This window comes from Anopheles ziemanni, chromosome 2 (assembly GCF_943734765.1).
Source record: "Anopheles ziemanni chromosome 2, idAnoZiCoDA_A2_x.2, whole genome shotgun sequence".
Classification (NCBI taxonomy): Eukaryota; Metazoa; Arthropoda; class Insecta; order Diptera; family Culicidae; genus Anopheles; species Anopheles ziemanni.
In genome coordinates this window covers 2380865-2395017 of record NC_080705.1, presented here as the reverse complement: position 1 = coordinate 2395017, position 14153 = coordinate 2380865, and the positions used below count along the sequence as shown (strand labels likewise).

General features: G+C 48.0%; 1 protein-coding gene across 1 annotated transcript; it reads left to right on the top strand.

Annotated features, from left to right (window-relative positions):
* On the top strand, positions 1 to 13463 carry LOC131282219 (guanine nucleotide-binding protein subunit alpha homolog). The gene is made up of 6 exons (XM_058311632.1): positions 1 to 1019; positions 6996 to 7134; positions 7209 to 7417; positions 12676 to 12807; positions 12879 to 13018; positions 13093 to 13463. The coding sequence occupies exons 1-6, from the start codon at positions 834 to 836 to the stop codon at positions 13448 to 13450; spliced, it is 1164 nt and encodes a 387-aa protein (XP_058167615.1). The 5' UTR covers positions 1 to 833; the 3' UTR covers positions 13451 to 13463.
* Positions 13464 to 14153: the final 690 nt, after the last annotated feature.

Below are 14153 nucleotides of genomic sequence, written 5' to 3'. Positions count from 1 at the left end.
TCGGGTGCGGTGTTGACGTACGCTTGCTGCTGCATTTTTGCGAAAAAATCCGTGTTTTTCGGCACCAGCGCTGCCAAAACTGTGGAGAGCGTGTGCGTGAATGTGTCATGCGTCGAGTGCAACCATTTTTCGACCCTTCCCCGTAGGATTCGACGGTGAAAAATGTGAATTTCCATCGGTTCCAGCGAAGAACCGTGCGTGGTGGAGTGATGATGTTAGTTGCCTTATGCCACCTCCGTCGTCGTCGTCGTCGTCGATCGTCGTGTGGCCGCTTGGAAGGGAAAGCGAATGCGAGTGAATGAAATAGATTGTGTAGTACGTGTGCAACTCTTCGCTCCCGGGGCGGCTTTAGTGTAGTTCAGTTTTGTTCTACCGCTTGGTTCTGGTGTGCAGAAGAAGTCAAAGCAATCCTTGTTGGTGGATAAAGCAGAAGTTGTTGGGTTCTGTGGTGATCAACGGTGGATCGGTGTCGATTGTTGCGGTGTCAAAAGTGCTCCAAAAGGGCTTTAGTAAATGCTCTCCGTTTGTTGGCAGAAAAAGTGGTTCTAAGCAGACACCGTCAGCAGTGAAGTGTGGATAAGTAACGTTTACTCGAAAAGAAAGCAATTGAAAAGGCAAAAAAAAAGCAAATCGGTGGTCAAGCACACCGACGTGAAATGTGACAGCATCTGCTGTATGTGTCTCTTTCCAGAGATATAGGTGTCTCTAGTGCGAGAGAAAGTGAGAGAGAGAAAAGGAGCGAAAGAGCGCACCTCGACTCAACAGTGAGAGAGTGCGGTAGCATCATCAGGCGAGTGTGCTCACGTGTGTGCGTGGTGTGATGAGATTTAAAGATGGCGGCATCGACTAACAGAAGGAGAGAAAGCACCTTATCGAAATTATCATGTTCTCGATGCTGCGGCGACCTGTTTGGCTATCTTCTGCGGCTTCGCGTCAGCCCGGAGGAGCTGGAGCAGCGCTACAAATCGCGCGAAATTGACAAATTTCTCGAGAAGGATAAACATGCATTTCGGCGACAGGTAAGCGAGCAGATCGCGTTCTTCGACGTGATCGATCGATCGAGAAAGGGCTAATTAATTTCATCCGGGTGCGCACCACAAAGGAAAGGGAGTAATTGTTCGTTACATGACCTTCCTCTACTGATTAAGCGTTACATCTCCCTTCCCAGACACGACGCGATCATGCTCGATCGCTTGAAAAACGACCCGACACGGTAGACTCTTTAGCTCAACCGCAATCAGCTGATGAGATGGAAATAATGATCGTTTTTGACGGCCAGGCGTGGTGCGTCTTGCATGCACTGGCATTGTGCAACCAGGACGCTGTGACGCAGGCTCGTTAAGGTCGTGTGGCCAAAGACTTCCAAAGGCGGATACGTGGCGATCGTGTGTTGTTGTTGATGTTTGGCCAAGTGACCACACGGATGAATCACGCCGCAGATGACGTGCACAGTTGTTTAATGGGCCAAATCCGGGGTTTGACATAACCGTTTCGATCGTGGATTCGTGGCGGAGGTTTGCTTCTCCTGCCCATTCTTTTGCAAGATATTGCACGTCGATAAATTCCCAACAAACGATGGTTTGAACATCAATTCCAGTTCGAAAGATTGCTATCTTAACGAACGATATACCCGTAAACGAATGCTTCCAGCGAAGGTAAAACAACGTCCGCCGCCTCCAACCAGGGACGGATAGTGCACACGACACGAGAAACATGGAATGTCGCGGGCATCCGTCATACCAACACCACGCTTTCCAGTTGCTTGGGTTGGCTGTGGGGTGGTGGTAGGCGTATGCAAAAAGCGCAACCGATCCAAAGCAAATCCGAAGGTGTTTGCCACACCACGCCGCCTTGGTACAAGTCGGTGGGATCGCTTAACATGGATGGTTGGGGGGGTCGTTTTAGCTCAATCGACCCCGGCCACTTGCAAACCAACACGTTAGCCCACGGTTTACGACCGTGGGTATGCGATATTTTTCATAATGTTGCATCAGCTTCATGATAGGCGTACGCAATTGTCATTTCAAAGTGTCTCCGAGCAGAATTTGTCTAATGCACCATTAAAATATTTTGCCAAACACTTTCGTTTCAGATATCCCGAGAAGAAAAACCTCTTCGGGTTTATGTCCCACTTTAATAAATTCTCCCAAATGTTCACTGTTGATAAACAAAACAAAACACGGTGAAACGGTTGAGCCATTCTGAAGATCGTCTACTCTTGGTCAAAAACACTCACACACACGCACACGTAAACGCATGCACAACTGTTTCGATTGTGAAACCTCATAAATTTCTCCTTCGCGGCGGCTGGCGGATCTTCCACAACGGCGATCGGACGTCCCACCGCGATCCGAAGAATGAATATATATTTGTCGCTGGCAGGAACACATTTCACGGCGCGAGCAAACTATTTTTAGGCTGCATGATTAAGTGTGCTGGCCAGGAAGGGAGGGAGGACAAGGCGGGAGGGAAAATTCCTCAAACTTGTTGATATTTCTATTGCGAATTTCCTGTAAACATGTTTGTTCTTCTTGAAATGACGATTCCCGAAGCATCCCAGTTGCTTTTGATTTGGTTGCGTTCCGATGAAATTGAAGATCCTCTCCAACCGGAAAGCTGGACGGCACGCAAAGCAGATCATCCTTCTTCGATAACATTGTGGGGCGCGTTCCGTTTCCAACCCAACGCGATCGTGTTTCATCCTCGAAACGACCTTGCCCCCCTCCTTCTTGCCACCCTGAACCCCCGGAGCCACACCCATTTCCGGTTGGTTGCGGTTAACTTTCGCTGCGCGCCTTTTTTTGTTTTTTTCATCCATTCGAACGTCACGCGTATCTATGTCTTATTTTCGCCTGTCTTGGGCTGCTTTCACGTGTCCGCTTTCCAACCGGGAGATTGGTTCGAAACTGATGGAATTTTTCATCCGGGAAGTAACGGCTCCTCCAGTCTTACCCTACCTTCCCGACGAAGCAGTTGGGTGTGCCGGGGGCCAGAGCCCCGTAAACCCAATTGCGTCAAGTTACGCAAAACGAAAAGCATCATACATACATTAACGCCATGACGTTGACAACAACTCTCCGCTTTCGTGGAACCCTGCCAGGAACAATATTGTCTCAGAAAGAAAGAACAAGAGGGGGAAAGAGGAAAGTTAAAAAAGTCAGTAAAATAATCAATGTGAAGTGTAAGTAGTTGTTGTTTGGATTCCATATCCTGCATCCGGTGCGCGGGTGAGATGATGGATCTGTTCGAAGAAACATACATCGAGCCGGTGTTTTTCTTTCGCTCTGCCATCGGCTGTTATTTTTATGCGGTGTTAAAATTATTCATCCTCCTCCCGAAATCTTCCACACCAAACGAGAAGGAAGAGTGAACATATTTTCCCTCAAACCGTCTTGTTTCTGGCCAGGACCGTTTCGCAGAATTTCGATTACAATTTTGCTCACGTCCGTTCCGCAGTAATCTTTCCGATATGAGATGATCTTCGCATCGGATCGTCCCGGAAGTCGCTACATTTGGGCGATGGTGGTGTCTAAAGCGGTGTCGACACGATTAAGTGTTTCCTTATCAACGCGCGGAGTGTGTGGCAAGTTTGACCTTCGCCATCCACCTCGAAACCCCAGTTTGACACAATCTCCACCGATGTCCGATGTTATTTTTGTTAGAAGGACTAATCTTGGGGATGTTGTGCCGAAAAAAAGGTTCAACTCAGCACACGGATCTGCATTGCGCTTTGTTCATTTAAGCTTGATTAGTCGAGAGGAGGTTCGGTTGTGTGTTTTTTGTAGATCGTCTGCATTCAACAACGACCTACGTCAGCGAAACCATTTCATACCGATTACGAAAGGATTTTTTCACCAGCAGAGAATGACCAAAACCTGATTCAGTAGAGGCTATGAAGTGAAAGATCGAGAGTGAAATTAGTTTCATCAAAAACATGCAAACACTTTTGTTATCAGTATCGGTTTGATTTCGTTAATTTTTGTATTAGCATTTGAAGGTCAGTTAATGATTCCCAAAACATCAATGAATCAGGGAGTGTGAAAACAAATCAAGAACTTAAGCTTGTGTTGAGAGATTAGTTGCATGATTTCGAGTGATCCTTCGCCTTATTTCTTTTACGAATTCCTTGGAAATCGAAATGTGAACCTGATTATTCCCTTAAAAATAAGTAGGTCACAAGCAACGATAGGGTTGGGAATCGCTTATCGGGAGAAAACAAGTATTCGTCAACAACTAATTTTCAATGTCAACATCGTTTCACGTTCAAACACCCTTTTTGCAGCCCTTCATCTATTCATTCGTTAATTGATTTTAGTGGCATTGAAAGCGGCAGACGGTTAGAAAAGCTCGTTAAATCGAATGGAATTGCTTTGTTGTCTTTTACATTCGCGCCCTGTTAACGTCGTTAAACGGTTCCCTTTGTTCCGTTCCATCCCCGCGGTTTGGAGATTTCAATTTCACTTCCATTGCATTGGATTGCATTTGCGATGAAAGTGCATCCAAGGTCTGGACTAAAGGACTATTAGTCTGGCGTGCGCGCGACACTCGGTGCACGTGCCATCTTTTCTTTGTTTATTTGACCGCGATCTCCTGATTTGCTCCCGCGAAGGAGGAACGAGAAAACGAAAAGCTGAAGGCCGCAATTAGGATCCCTCTGCTCGTCGATGCATTGCCGTTGACTTCCGTTTGATTTATTAATATTGATTCATCCACACGCCGCCGCTGGAAAACCAATGTTTCTCGGTTTGTGGCAGAATCGGGATGAAGTTCAAACCTCGACGGGGACGCCGGGCTTCGAACGGTAGCCGGTAGCGGGAAGCGAAGATGCGAAGGACCCCCCCGCGGTGGTGGGTTGTTGCGACTCCGTGACCCAGAAAGGCCTTTGGCACCAATCGACACCGACTCCCCGACATAAGAGGAAGACGGCGACGACGGCGATGAAGACGACGACGACGACATCTCGTGATCGCGTAGATCGGGCGCGAGATACCCGAGTTCATCGTGTGTGTCTTCGAGGCACGGGGTCTCCAGTTTTTTTTTTTCGTTTTACTTTGTGCCGGCAGATGCTTCGACGTAACCTTCCCCGCGCGCCACCCCACCCCGTTGCCTCCCGGAGTGGGTCGGAATGTTTACGGCTCACGCCGACTAATGGCCCCCTTTGGGGTTTGAGGCTGCGTTCGCGGAACGGAAATCGATTCGATCGGGAATCCGCGGCGAAACGTCGTACCGATCGACCAGATGAGAATGTTTGAAATTTACTGATCGTGATGCTGTTTGGCAACAACAACAGTTTAGCAACAATATTAATGCGCTACCGTACCGTCTACTATCAACACTTTCCCCCCTCCCTCGTGTATGGTGTTGTGCTCCCCACACATGATCATGAAAATCGCACCTCAAGAGTTTCTCCTGCTCTGTCGGAAGTATTTTCCCCCCTTTTTTTGTGTCGGCTTCTGGTGAAAATTGTTGGCATACAAACTTCGATTGGATGCGAGAAGAAATGCGGCTTGTGAGTGTGCATTAGTGCCGATTGGTATGTGCACCGGTGCATTTTAGTGCATCATGGAGAGAACTTTCTTCTCCGTTTCACTGCGCGCCTGTGGGTTTCTGTGTTTTTGTTTACTATTTGCTCGAACCCCCGTAGGAAACCCTCCCCAAGGGAGGCCCGCGGTTGGCGTCAAAGACTAGAAGCACGTTTTTGATTAGAGTGCTTAGTCCTTATTCCCCTTTTTTCCCTGTTCACTGTTGTCAATTACCATCGAACCCAAGGACAAACCTTTCATCCGAAGCGAAGCACTGATTGTGTTTTTATTTACTTTAGAAAGAGATATCTCTCAGTTAGTCTTCACGTACGCAGGAGGCGCACGTGTGGAATGATCGATGGGGTGCTAATGGATGGGTGGACGGAAGAGAGAATTGAAAACCCACGCAGCAGCAACAAACAAACACATACCTTACAAAAGTGGGTTAACGAAAGCCGCCTTCCAGCAGCAACAAGGATGGTTAAAAGCATTCTTTTAGCATTTTTGTTTCTAGATTGCACCCATCTACCCCGTTTTGCCCCTTCTTTCACCTCCTGGTTCAAAAGATGCTGTTATCATGGAGCGACATCACCACTTTCACTTTCTCTTTTCCCGTTGTTCTTCCTCCATGTGGTGGCATTCCTGAGAGATGCATGGAGTGCACGATCAGGGCAACGAAACAAGATCACGATGGATTGATATTGCCGTATCTAGTTTCCCTGCGGTGAAGCGAAAGGACTTGATAAAAGATCCGATTCAAATTCCCCACGGCTTCAAACCTTCGCAAGGGAAACTCCTTGGGTCATTCGATGTTCTTGGCTAATGCAATGGCGAGGAAAGACTTGCTGGCGATAAGAAGGGAACGCCACGGGATTTCGTGGTGCAATAATTGTGCGGTGTTTTGCACGTCGAACATGTGGAGCTAATTGTAACTAATTGAAAAATGTGATTACCCTTTCACACGTCCGTTACGTTACACGGACGTTGCCTGAAATTATGGACATCGGGTCTTGGATATTCGATTGCGAAAGTATTAGGCACACTTTTACCTGTTTGTTGGTACATTTAAAAAGAAAGTCGACGGAAAAATCATGTACTTTACATTATGCCCAAGGATACAAATCAACGTACCTGCGAGAGACACCTGCTCAAACTGTGTCTCTTACCTGTACATCTTTTCTTTGATGGGTGTAACCCTTTCACCTTCGGCGCATTTCATTTTAACTCATTACCAAAAACTATTTATTTTTATTACATCATAAGGTGTAGGAAGGTGGCGGATTAAGATTTGTCCCCAATAGAGATGGAACCCTTTTTCGGCATCGAAACACAAGGCCATTGAAGAATTTTACGACCTTCAATTCGGCCCACAAAAGTTTTGGGAAAACCCTTCTTGTGCCTTTGAGGGTATTTAAACGGGTAAAGAAACGATGCAGCTTTCATTGATATGACTCTTTTTTGTACCCTCTGTAGGTCAAGCTGTTGCTGCTGGGCGCGGGCGAATCCGGTAAATCGACGTTTCTCAAGCAGATGCGCATCATACACGGGATCAACTTCGAGCCCGAACTCATCCGAGAATACCAACATGTGATCTACCAAAACATAGTCAAGGGTAAGCACGCCAAGAGGGCGCGATAGCTGACCACAATTCATTGATTAATGTGTTCCCTTTTTTCCGATTTACAGGCATGCAAGTGTTGTGTGACGCTAGAGATAAGCTAGATATACCCTGGGAGGACCCGAAATCGCAGCAGGCCGCGAACAAAGCGATCCTGTTTCACAGCGGCTGCCTGCTGGCCGCCGAACAGTTCAACCAGTACGTTCCGTACATCAGAATCCTGTGGAGGGATGGCGCCATCCGGAAAGCGTACGACCGACGAAGGGAGTTCCAAATTGTAAGTCCACACGGCGACACGCGGCATACAACAGGGTTCGAGTAACATATTTGTATGCGCTAGCGGTTTGTTGGCAGATCGTTTAACGGCCGGCCAGGAGATGGTCATTAGGGAGAACGCGTACGACGCCACGAAGGAGGACAAAGAATTGGGGAAAACCCCGTCGCACGCACGCCGAAGAAAGTCACGTACCGTTGGGTAGGCGAATCCTGTTCAATTCGATTGTTTGACGATCGAATGATCGTGCGAAAACGAAGAAGTTTCACATTGCTCTCGCTTTCGTTCGAAGTTCGCGTCCAGCAGCGTCGTTAGAGGAATTCGCCGAAGCAAAAACCATCGTAATGTTTCATTTTTTTTGTGCGTGTGGACCAAACCTCGTAGCTCTTGCCCTTCGCATTGCTTGCTTGTAGAGCCCGTGGCCCCCCGTATGTTATGACACATGGGGAAAAACACAATGTTTTAAAACATCGCTGCGTCTACCCACCACCACCCAACGCTGGGGACGACGGGGGGCAAGCAGACGGGGTTGTTGTTTCGTGCGAAGACAAACGGCTACACGGCTGGTGCTGGTGCACCAACAAACCCACCACTGCGGAAGAAGTCACCCCGGCACGTACGAACGCCCAACCCAAGACGATCTTGATCTTGGTGGATGGTGGGAGCGTTTGGCAAAGATAGATCGCATTAGCTCGCAGTGCGCGAAACAACAACCATCATCTGCTCTCCCAAAGGCCAAAGCCAAGTGTCGTTCGCTCGCTAAATGAAGCCGTCTCTAAACGGACGACAAAGGTTAGGTCGTAGTAAAACCGGGCATTTTATTGGTAGTGTCCAATTTTATCGCCCCATACGCTTTTTGACGAAGGTCAGCGAGGAGGCGCACCCGGACCCCTTGGCCGGTTAGTTGGTAATTATGGTTTGTAAAAGTGAATTGAGCATCCCGTTTTTACTACCGACGTGTACTACCCGGTACGAAAGCTGCTGGCCTGGAGCGGTATGGTGGCCTAGGCACGGTGAAGCATGGAGTCATCATCGATAAAAAAAAATGTAATGTGGCCACCTTTTTGCGAGCATTAGCGCGGATCGAATATTGGCGAGAGTGTGGATTATTTTCCCACGGAAACCTGTTACCCTGGCTGGCGAGGAAAAACGGGGTGAAACCGACCCGCTCCTCCGGAGGTGGTGAACATATTAATTTGCATCGCCTCTGGACGGTTGGAAACGTTTAGCCTATTTTTCTTTCGCCAACTCCAAACAAATGCCCCCGACCAAGCCCCAGCTGTTGCATATCATCAACTCAAGCAGGATGATATCGCTCCTTATGACTGCGGTGGTGTTTGAATCATCCCAGCTGCGTCCCGGTGGAGGCTGTGGAACGCGAATTTCGGTGGATGCCCCCACCGGCTTTGAGTCAGCAGAGTACGCGCATCGACTTTCTTTTAGCCGGTTCCGGCGATTCCCATAACTCACACGATTATACTTTCTCTCTTTCTTGCATGATCGTGTAGGCATGGTGATGATGATGATGATGATGAAGATGAAGCACGCCGGATAGAGGCCTTGACCCAGAAAGTGAGATTTCTTCTCATCGCTCATCAGCAACCGCTCGGAATGTGCCCGTCCGGCCAATTTAGGTTGATTGTTTGAAGCTTGAAGAATCCGCCAGTACGAAAGGAGAGGTAGCCTTTTGCTGCCACACTTCGCGAGCTCGTAGTTCGCACACAACAACACAAGGCTCTAGGGGTTGGAGACCAGTGCATAGGTTTCCTTTCTGGGAATGTGCCGCCTCTGGCAGCAGCGTGGCTTGCCTTGCCACATACATCAATAGAGAGAAGTTGATGAAATAACATGATGAAAAATGAAATCAATGCAAGGACTTTGGTGCAGTAGATACGGGCGAAACGGGCTGATCTATATTTACACACACACAAATTGTTATCGTTTCTTGTGTGTGCGCAGATGTTATGATCCCCCCATAAAAGCAGGAAGGCATTCTCTTTCGCGTTTGTGCCCGGAGCGGCCAGCCAGAGGCTCGATTGGCGAATAATAAATACACATAAATAAATAAATAACTAATGCCGATTCCAACACTTCCATTGTAGCACACTAATTAAATGAAAATTGTGCGCGCACATTGTGCCGCCCTTCGCCCACGTCGAACCCGCCGCCGCCACCGTGCGGGATAAAATGGAGAGATCATGGAGTGATCGTTGGATCTGGTTTTCTTCGATCGATCGATCGATGTGATGATGGAAGCGGCCGTCAGCCAGAGCGCGTGTGCGCTAAACATGCGCACCGTAATGCACACCGGATTGGCACATGGAGGTGTCGAGTGTCGGTGACTTACGACAAGCCACGTGTGTGTTAGGCAAGCTTTCCCTTCCTAGAATGGAACCGACGATCGTGGCACCAGGTGAAGAAAACTTCACCGAAATGATTCAAACGCAGCTTCTCGAAACCCGATTTTTCACGATACCGACGAGCGGATTCGACGGCATTCCCACGGAATGTGTGACAGCGGCAAAATGTTGTAATTGCAGCACTTAAGCACATCTTGAGATGATAAACAAATCCCACGCGAAAGTCGCGATCCGCAGGACGCGATCGCAATGTTTTCGGTTCGGAAAGCAATCAAAAAGCCGTGCTTTCCGTTCCGTGAATGTGTTTGCTGAATTGCGCCATTGCGCGCGTACACACAACAACGGTAGTCGTGTGGAAGGAAAATAAATAACGAAACCAACCTATGGGGGCCTATCTGCTGCCAATCGTCCCGGCGACGCGTAGTGAGACGCATTTATTGCCTTTTGATCCGGCGACATCTGGACAATCTCCTCCTGCTCCTGCCCATGCTTGCTTCTTTCGCTCACTCTCGGACCGAATGATCTCGGTGTCTCTGGGTAAAACTACTTCGTCTTGGCGTAATTTGTTCGCGTTACGTCGATGATATGCGAGCACACGCGCGTTCCATTGGGGGTTCGATCGATGAGAAGTGAGATGAATTGATCCCGCAAAGTCGAGGTGGTGGTGGTGGTGGGAGTAACGTACGTTGAGGCCCGATTGGGGTGGAATTTATGAAACGATGCAAAAAGCCTATTAGCGGATTTATACGCGCACATTCACTCACTCTCACATCATGTGCACGGTTGCAGTGCCAAGGAGTAACGCATGTATTTAATTTCAATTTTAATTAAATTTATGACAACCTCTTTCACAGGCGGACGGAAAGAGACGGAGAGACGGAGGGCAGTGAAGTGCAGGAAAAACCTTGTGGTAGGATACACCTGCACAAGAGCACCCAAACGGTGTGTGCAACAAATCCCTTGAAGGCTTGGATTGAGTTTTTATGCAACCTGTCGAACTCTCGCCATCCAACTGTGGTGGCCATTTGGGACGAGAAGGGAGAGAGGGAAGTCGTTGAAGTCAATTCGCGAACGTTAGAAGAACCTTCGACACCGCCAAGACACACACACACACACTGTGGCCAAAGTGTTGCCGAAGAAGACGACGATGATGGCGGTTTATCGCCTCCGCACCTTTTGGCTTTGGTAGCCCGGGCCAATCCGGAATATGGTACTGGCGACCGGTTTTTTGTGTGGCCGTATTGGAATGGTAATCCATCCGAGCCGCCAGCATTGACAAGCGAGCGCGAGGAAATGCAGGTCCCCGTGTGCCACGAACCTGTGTGGGAGCACAAGAATCCCGCGAGCGAGCGAGTGAGATTGATGTTGGTGGCAATTAACCCGTACTTGACGGTAATGCTCCATCAACCCTCGACTCCCCCCGTCCCCGCCCCCCCCCCCCCCCCGCGTCCGGTAGCTATTCGTCGTCGTTGGTTGCGTTTGACAGATGGGAGCTCTTAAACGTCGTATAAATTCAGCCATTTAGTGGAACAAGTTTCGTTCGTTAGTAGCGCACACGTTAGGTAGATGGAAAGGCGAGTTGGGGTTGCTAAATATTTCCACACCGTTTGATGGATTATTTTGTAGAATTGGCTGCGTTCACTTTATTATCGCGTACTTTGCGGCGGCAGAAGGCAAATACCTGCATATTCGAGCTGGGAAACAGGATACACCTCTGTTCGAACGGGTTGTTAGGAACCGTAGGACCGAAGGAAAGCATGATTAGGACCCTTCACTTACTCAAATGATCTTTTATCAATAGGAATGACTTGTTGCCTTTTGAACCGAACCCTCGGTATGGATTAAAGTTCCTTCGAAACTCTATATTTAAAAGACCATTTCAACTAAATCGGTTGCTAATCTGCTTACTCACCCAAGTAGGCGATGGCGATAAGGTGGAAAGATTTTAATTATGCTTCCAATTGGTAATTGGTTCACACAATTCGGGAGCGAAACCTTTCCCTTTTTGCAACCTTGCCCTTTATGCTACAGGAGAGGAGGAGGGAGCATTTCTGTTTTTCGCTTCCGCGCTTAGGCTTATGCTTTCGATAACTATCCTTTCACACGAAGGAGGAGGAGGGTATGCAAATTACACTCTGCAACAGGAAAGCGCTTTCCAACGGGGATTGGATTGTTCGACGATAAAGGTAAGGGGTGGGCGAAGAATGGCCCACCTCGTAAAACCCCCCCGTTGTCGAAGGCGAGAGTGTTTTTCGAATAATAATATTTGTGATGCCTTTCTATTGATAAGCGCGCGTTCGGTGACTGGAGGAGTGGGGCACCGAGTAGGGTAGGGTGTCCACAACGACTAGTACGGAGTTAGCTGAAACCGCAGCAGGAACACTGGAAACCCAGCGCGAGGCGGTTCCCCTTCACCGGAGAACGGAGGGGGTTGAAGTAACGCGTGGGGCTTCGAATGTAGGGCAACGTTCTTGGCGCAGGCCCTTTGCAGATTGTTTGCATAAGATTAACCTACCCCCGGGATCGTGTCGCCGGTCGTCAGTCGCCGTTCTTGGGCCGACGCGAACCGAACGGCTTGATGATGTTGAACGGATTTCATTATTCGATTAGTTCCGATGGGCCCCAGAGGATTTGGTTGAGGATCGAAGGCACGCGGGAGGGGGGCTTTCGTTAATTGGGCGATTATTTACACGTTAAAATATTCCAACACTTTCCTTGCCTCGGCAGTCGATCGAGGGGGAGGACACTTAGCATAACGTTGTGAAGGATTATCGCAAACGGTATTGAGATTAAATTTCGAACACTCAATTCGTCGTTGAATTTCCATTTGGAACGTTTAATTCTTACTTACTCTTAAACGCCTTCTCACCAATGTTTCTTTATTCCCCTTCTTTCTTTCAGAGTGATTCTGTTAGTTATTTCCTAGATGAATTAGACCGAATATCGAGGTTAGATTATGTACCCACCCATCGTGATATTTTGCACTGTCGCAAAGCAACTAAAGGTGTATTTGAGTTTACGATTAGGATACAGGTAAGTCCAAAATATTTTCGCAATAAAAAGGGGAACCTTTTCATGATTTTTGTTTCATTCCTCCCCGGTAGAACATTCCATTTGTGTTCGTCGACGTCGGAGGACAGAGGACACAGCGCCAAAAGTGGACCAAATGCTTCGACTGCTCCGTCACGTCGATCCTGTTTCTGGTGTCGACCTCCGAGTTCGATCAGGTGCTGGCTGAAGATAGGTAAGCGGTAACCAACCTCGCGGTAAGAGGAAAACCTCGTCGTTAACACGTCACTTCCCCCCTCCCCTCCGCAGGCAAACGAATCGCTTGGAAGAGTCACGGAACATCTTCGACACCATAGTGAACAACACCACGTTCCAGGGGATCTCGATCATCCTGTTCCTGAACAAGACGGACCTCCTGCAGCAGAAGGTGAAAAACCCGGAGACGGACATCCGCTGGTACTACCCGCAGTTCACCGGCAACCCGCACTCGATCCTCGACGTGCAGAACTTCATCCTGCAGATGTTCATGAACGTGCGGAAAAACACCAAAACGCCCATCTACCACCACTTCACGAACGCGGTCGACACGCAGAACATCCAGGTCGTGTTCAGCTCGGTCAAGGACACCATCCTGCACCGGAACCTGTCCGCGCTAATGTTGCAGTAGGAAAGGATCCGGCGGGGGTGGTCCGGGCGCCGGGAGTGTTCGTTATTGGTGTTTTTGGTTCCAATTTCCGATGGCTGACTTCGTTCCGTTCGTTTCGTGCTGCTGTCAGAATATCTCTAGCGTAACGAGATATGACTGTCCCCGTATCGGTCGGGTTCAGATAAGATTGAGTGGACCCTTGTGAATTTAATTACAAAGAATTTCCAAACAGCAGAATACATTTTTATTTCCTTTAGATCTATTTAACGCTTTAACAGAAGAACTATTGATTAGCATTTTCATCACAAGAACCGATAGGAGTTGCACAATGTAGGGGAAAACCTTTTCTTCAATTTTTCAAACATCACACTTAAAATTTTCTTTCTATTGTTCCGTGTCCAATTACTATAAATCAGTTGAATTTAACTTTATCATCCACGCCTACTTGATGATCCGCGACCGGCACAAGAACAAAAGCATGAACGAAGCAGTGTATCAAAAATCTGGAATATGCTTAGAATCATGAAAAGAAAATCCATAAATGGACGGAAAAGGCACACAATTTACACCAAAAACCAAAAACTAATTTTAATCAGAACAAAATCACGCTCATAAAACAAATGTATGAGAAATAATGAACCACGGGAGGGAGGGTGTGTTAGGGAAGAAGAAGGCAGAAACAACAAGTATTTAAGAATTATTTGAATACTATTTGAAGTAGGCG

Coding starts and splice junctions, on each gene's coding strand:
- LOC131282219 (XM_058311632.1), top strand. CDS start 834: ATGGCGGCATCGACTAACAGAAGGAGAGAAAGCACCTTATCGAAATTA. Junction 7,418..12,675: donor GACGAAGGGAGTTCCAAATT/GTAAGTCCACAC, acceptor TCTTTCTTTCAG/AGTGATTCTGTTAGTTATTT. Junction 12,808..12,878: donor AGTTTACGATTAGGATACAG/GTAAGTCCAAAA, acceptor CCTCCCCGGTAG/AACATTCCATTTGTGTTCGT.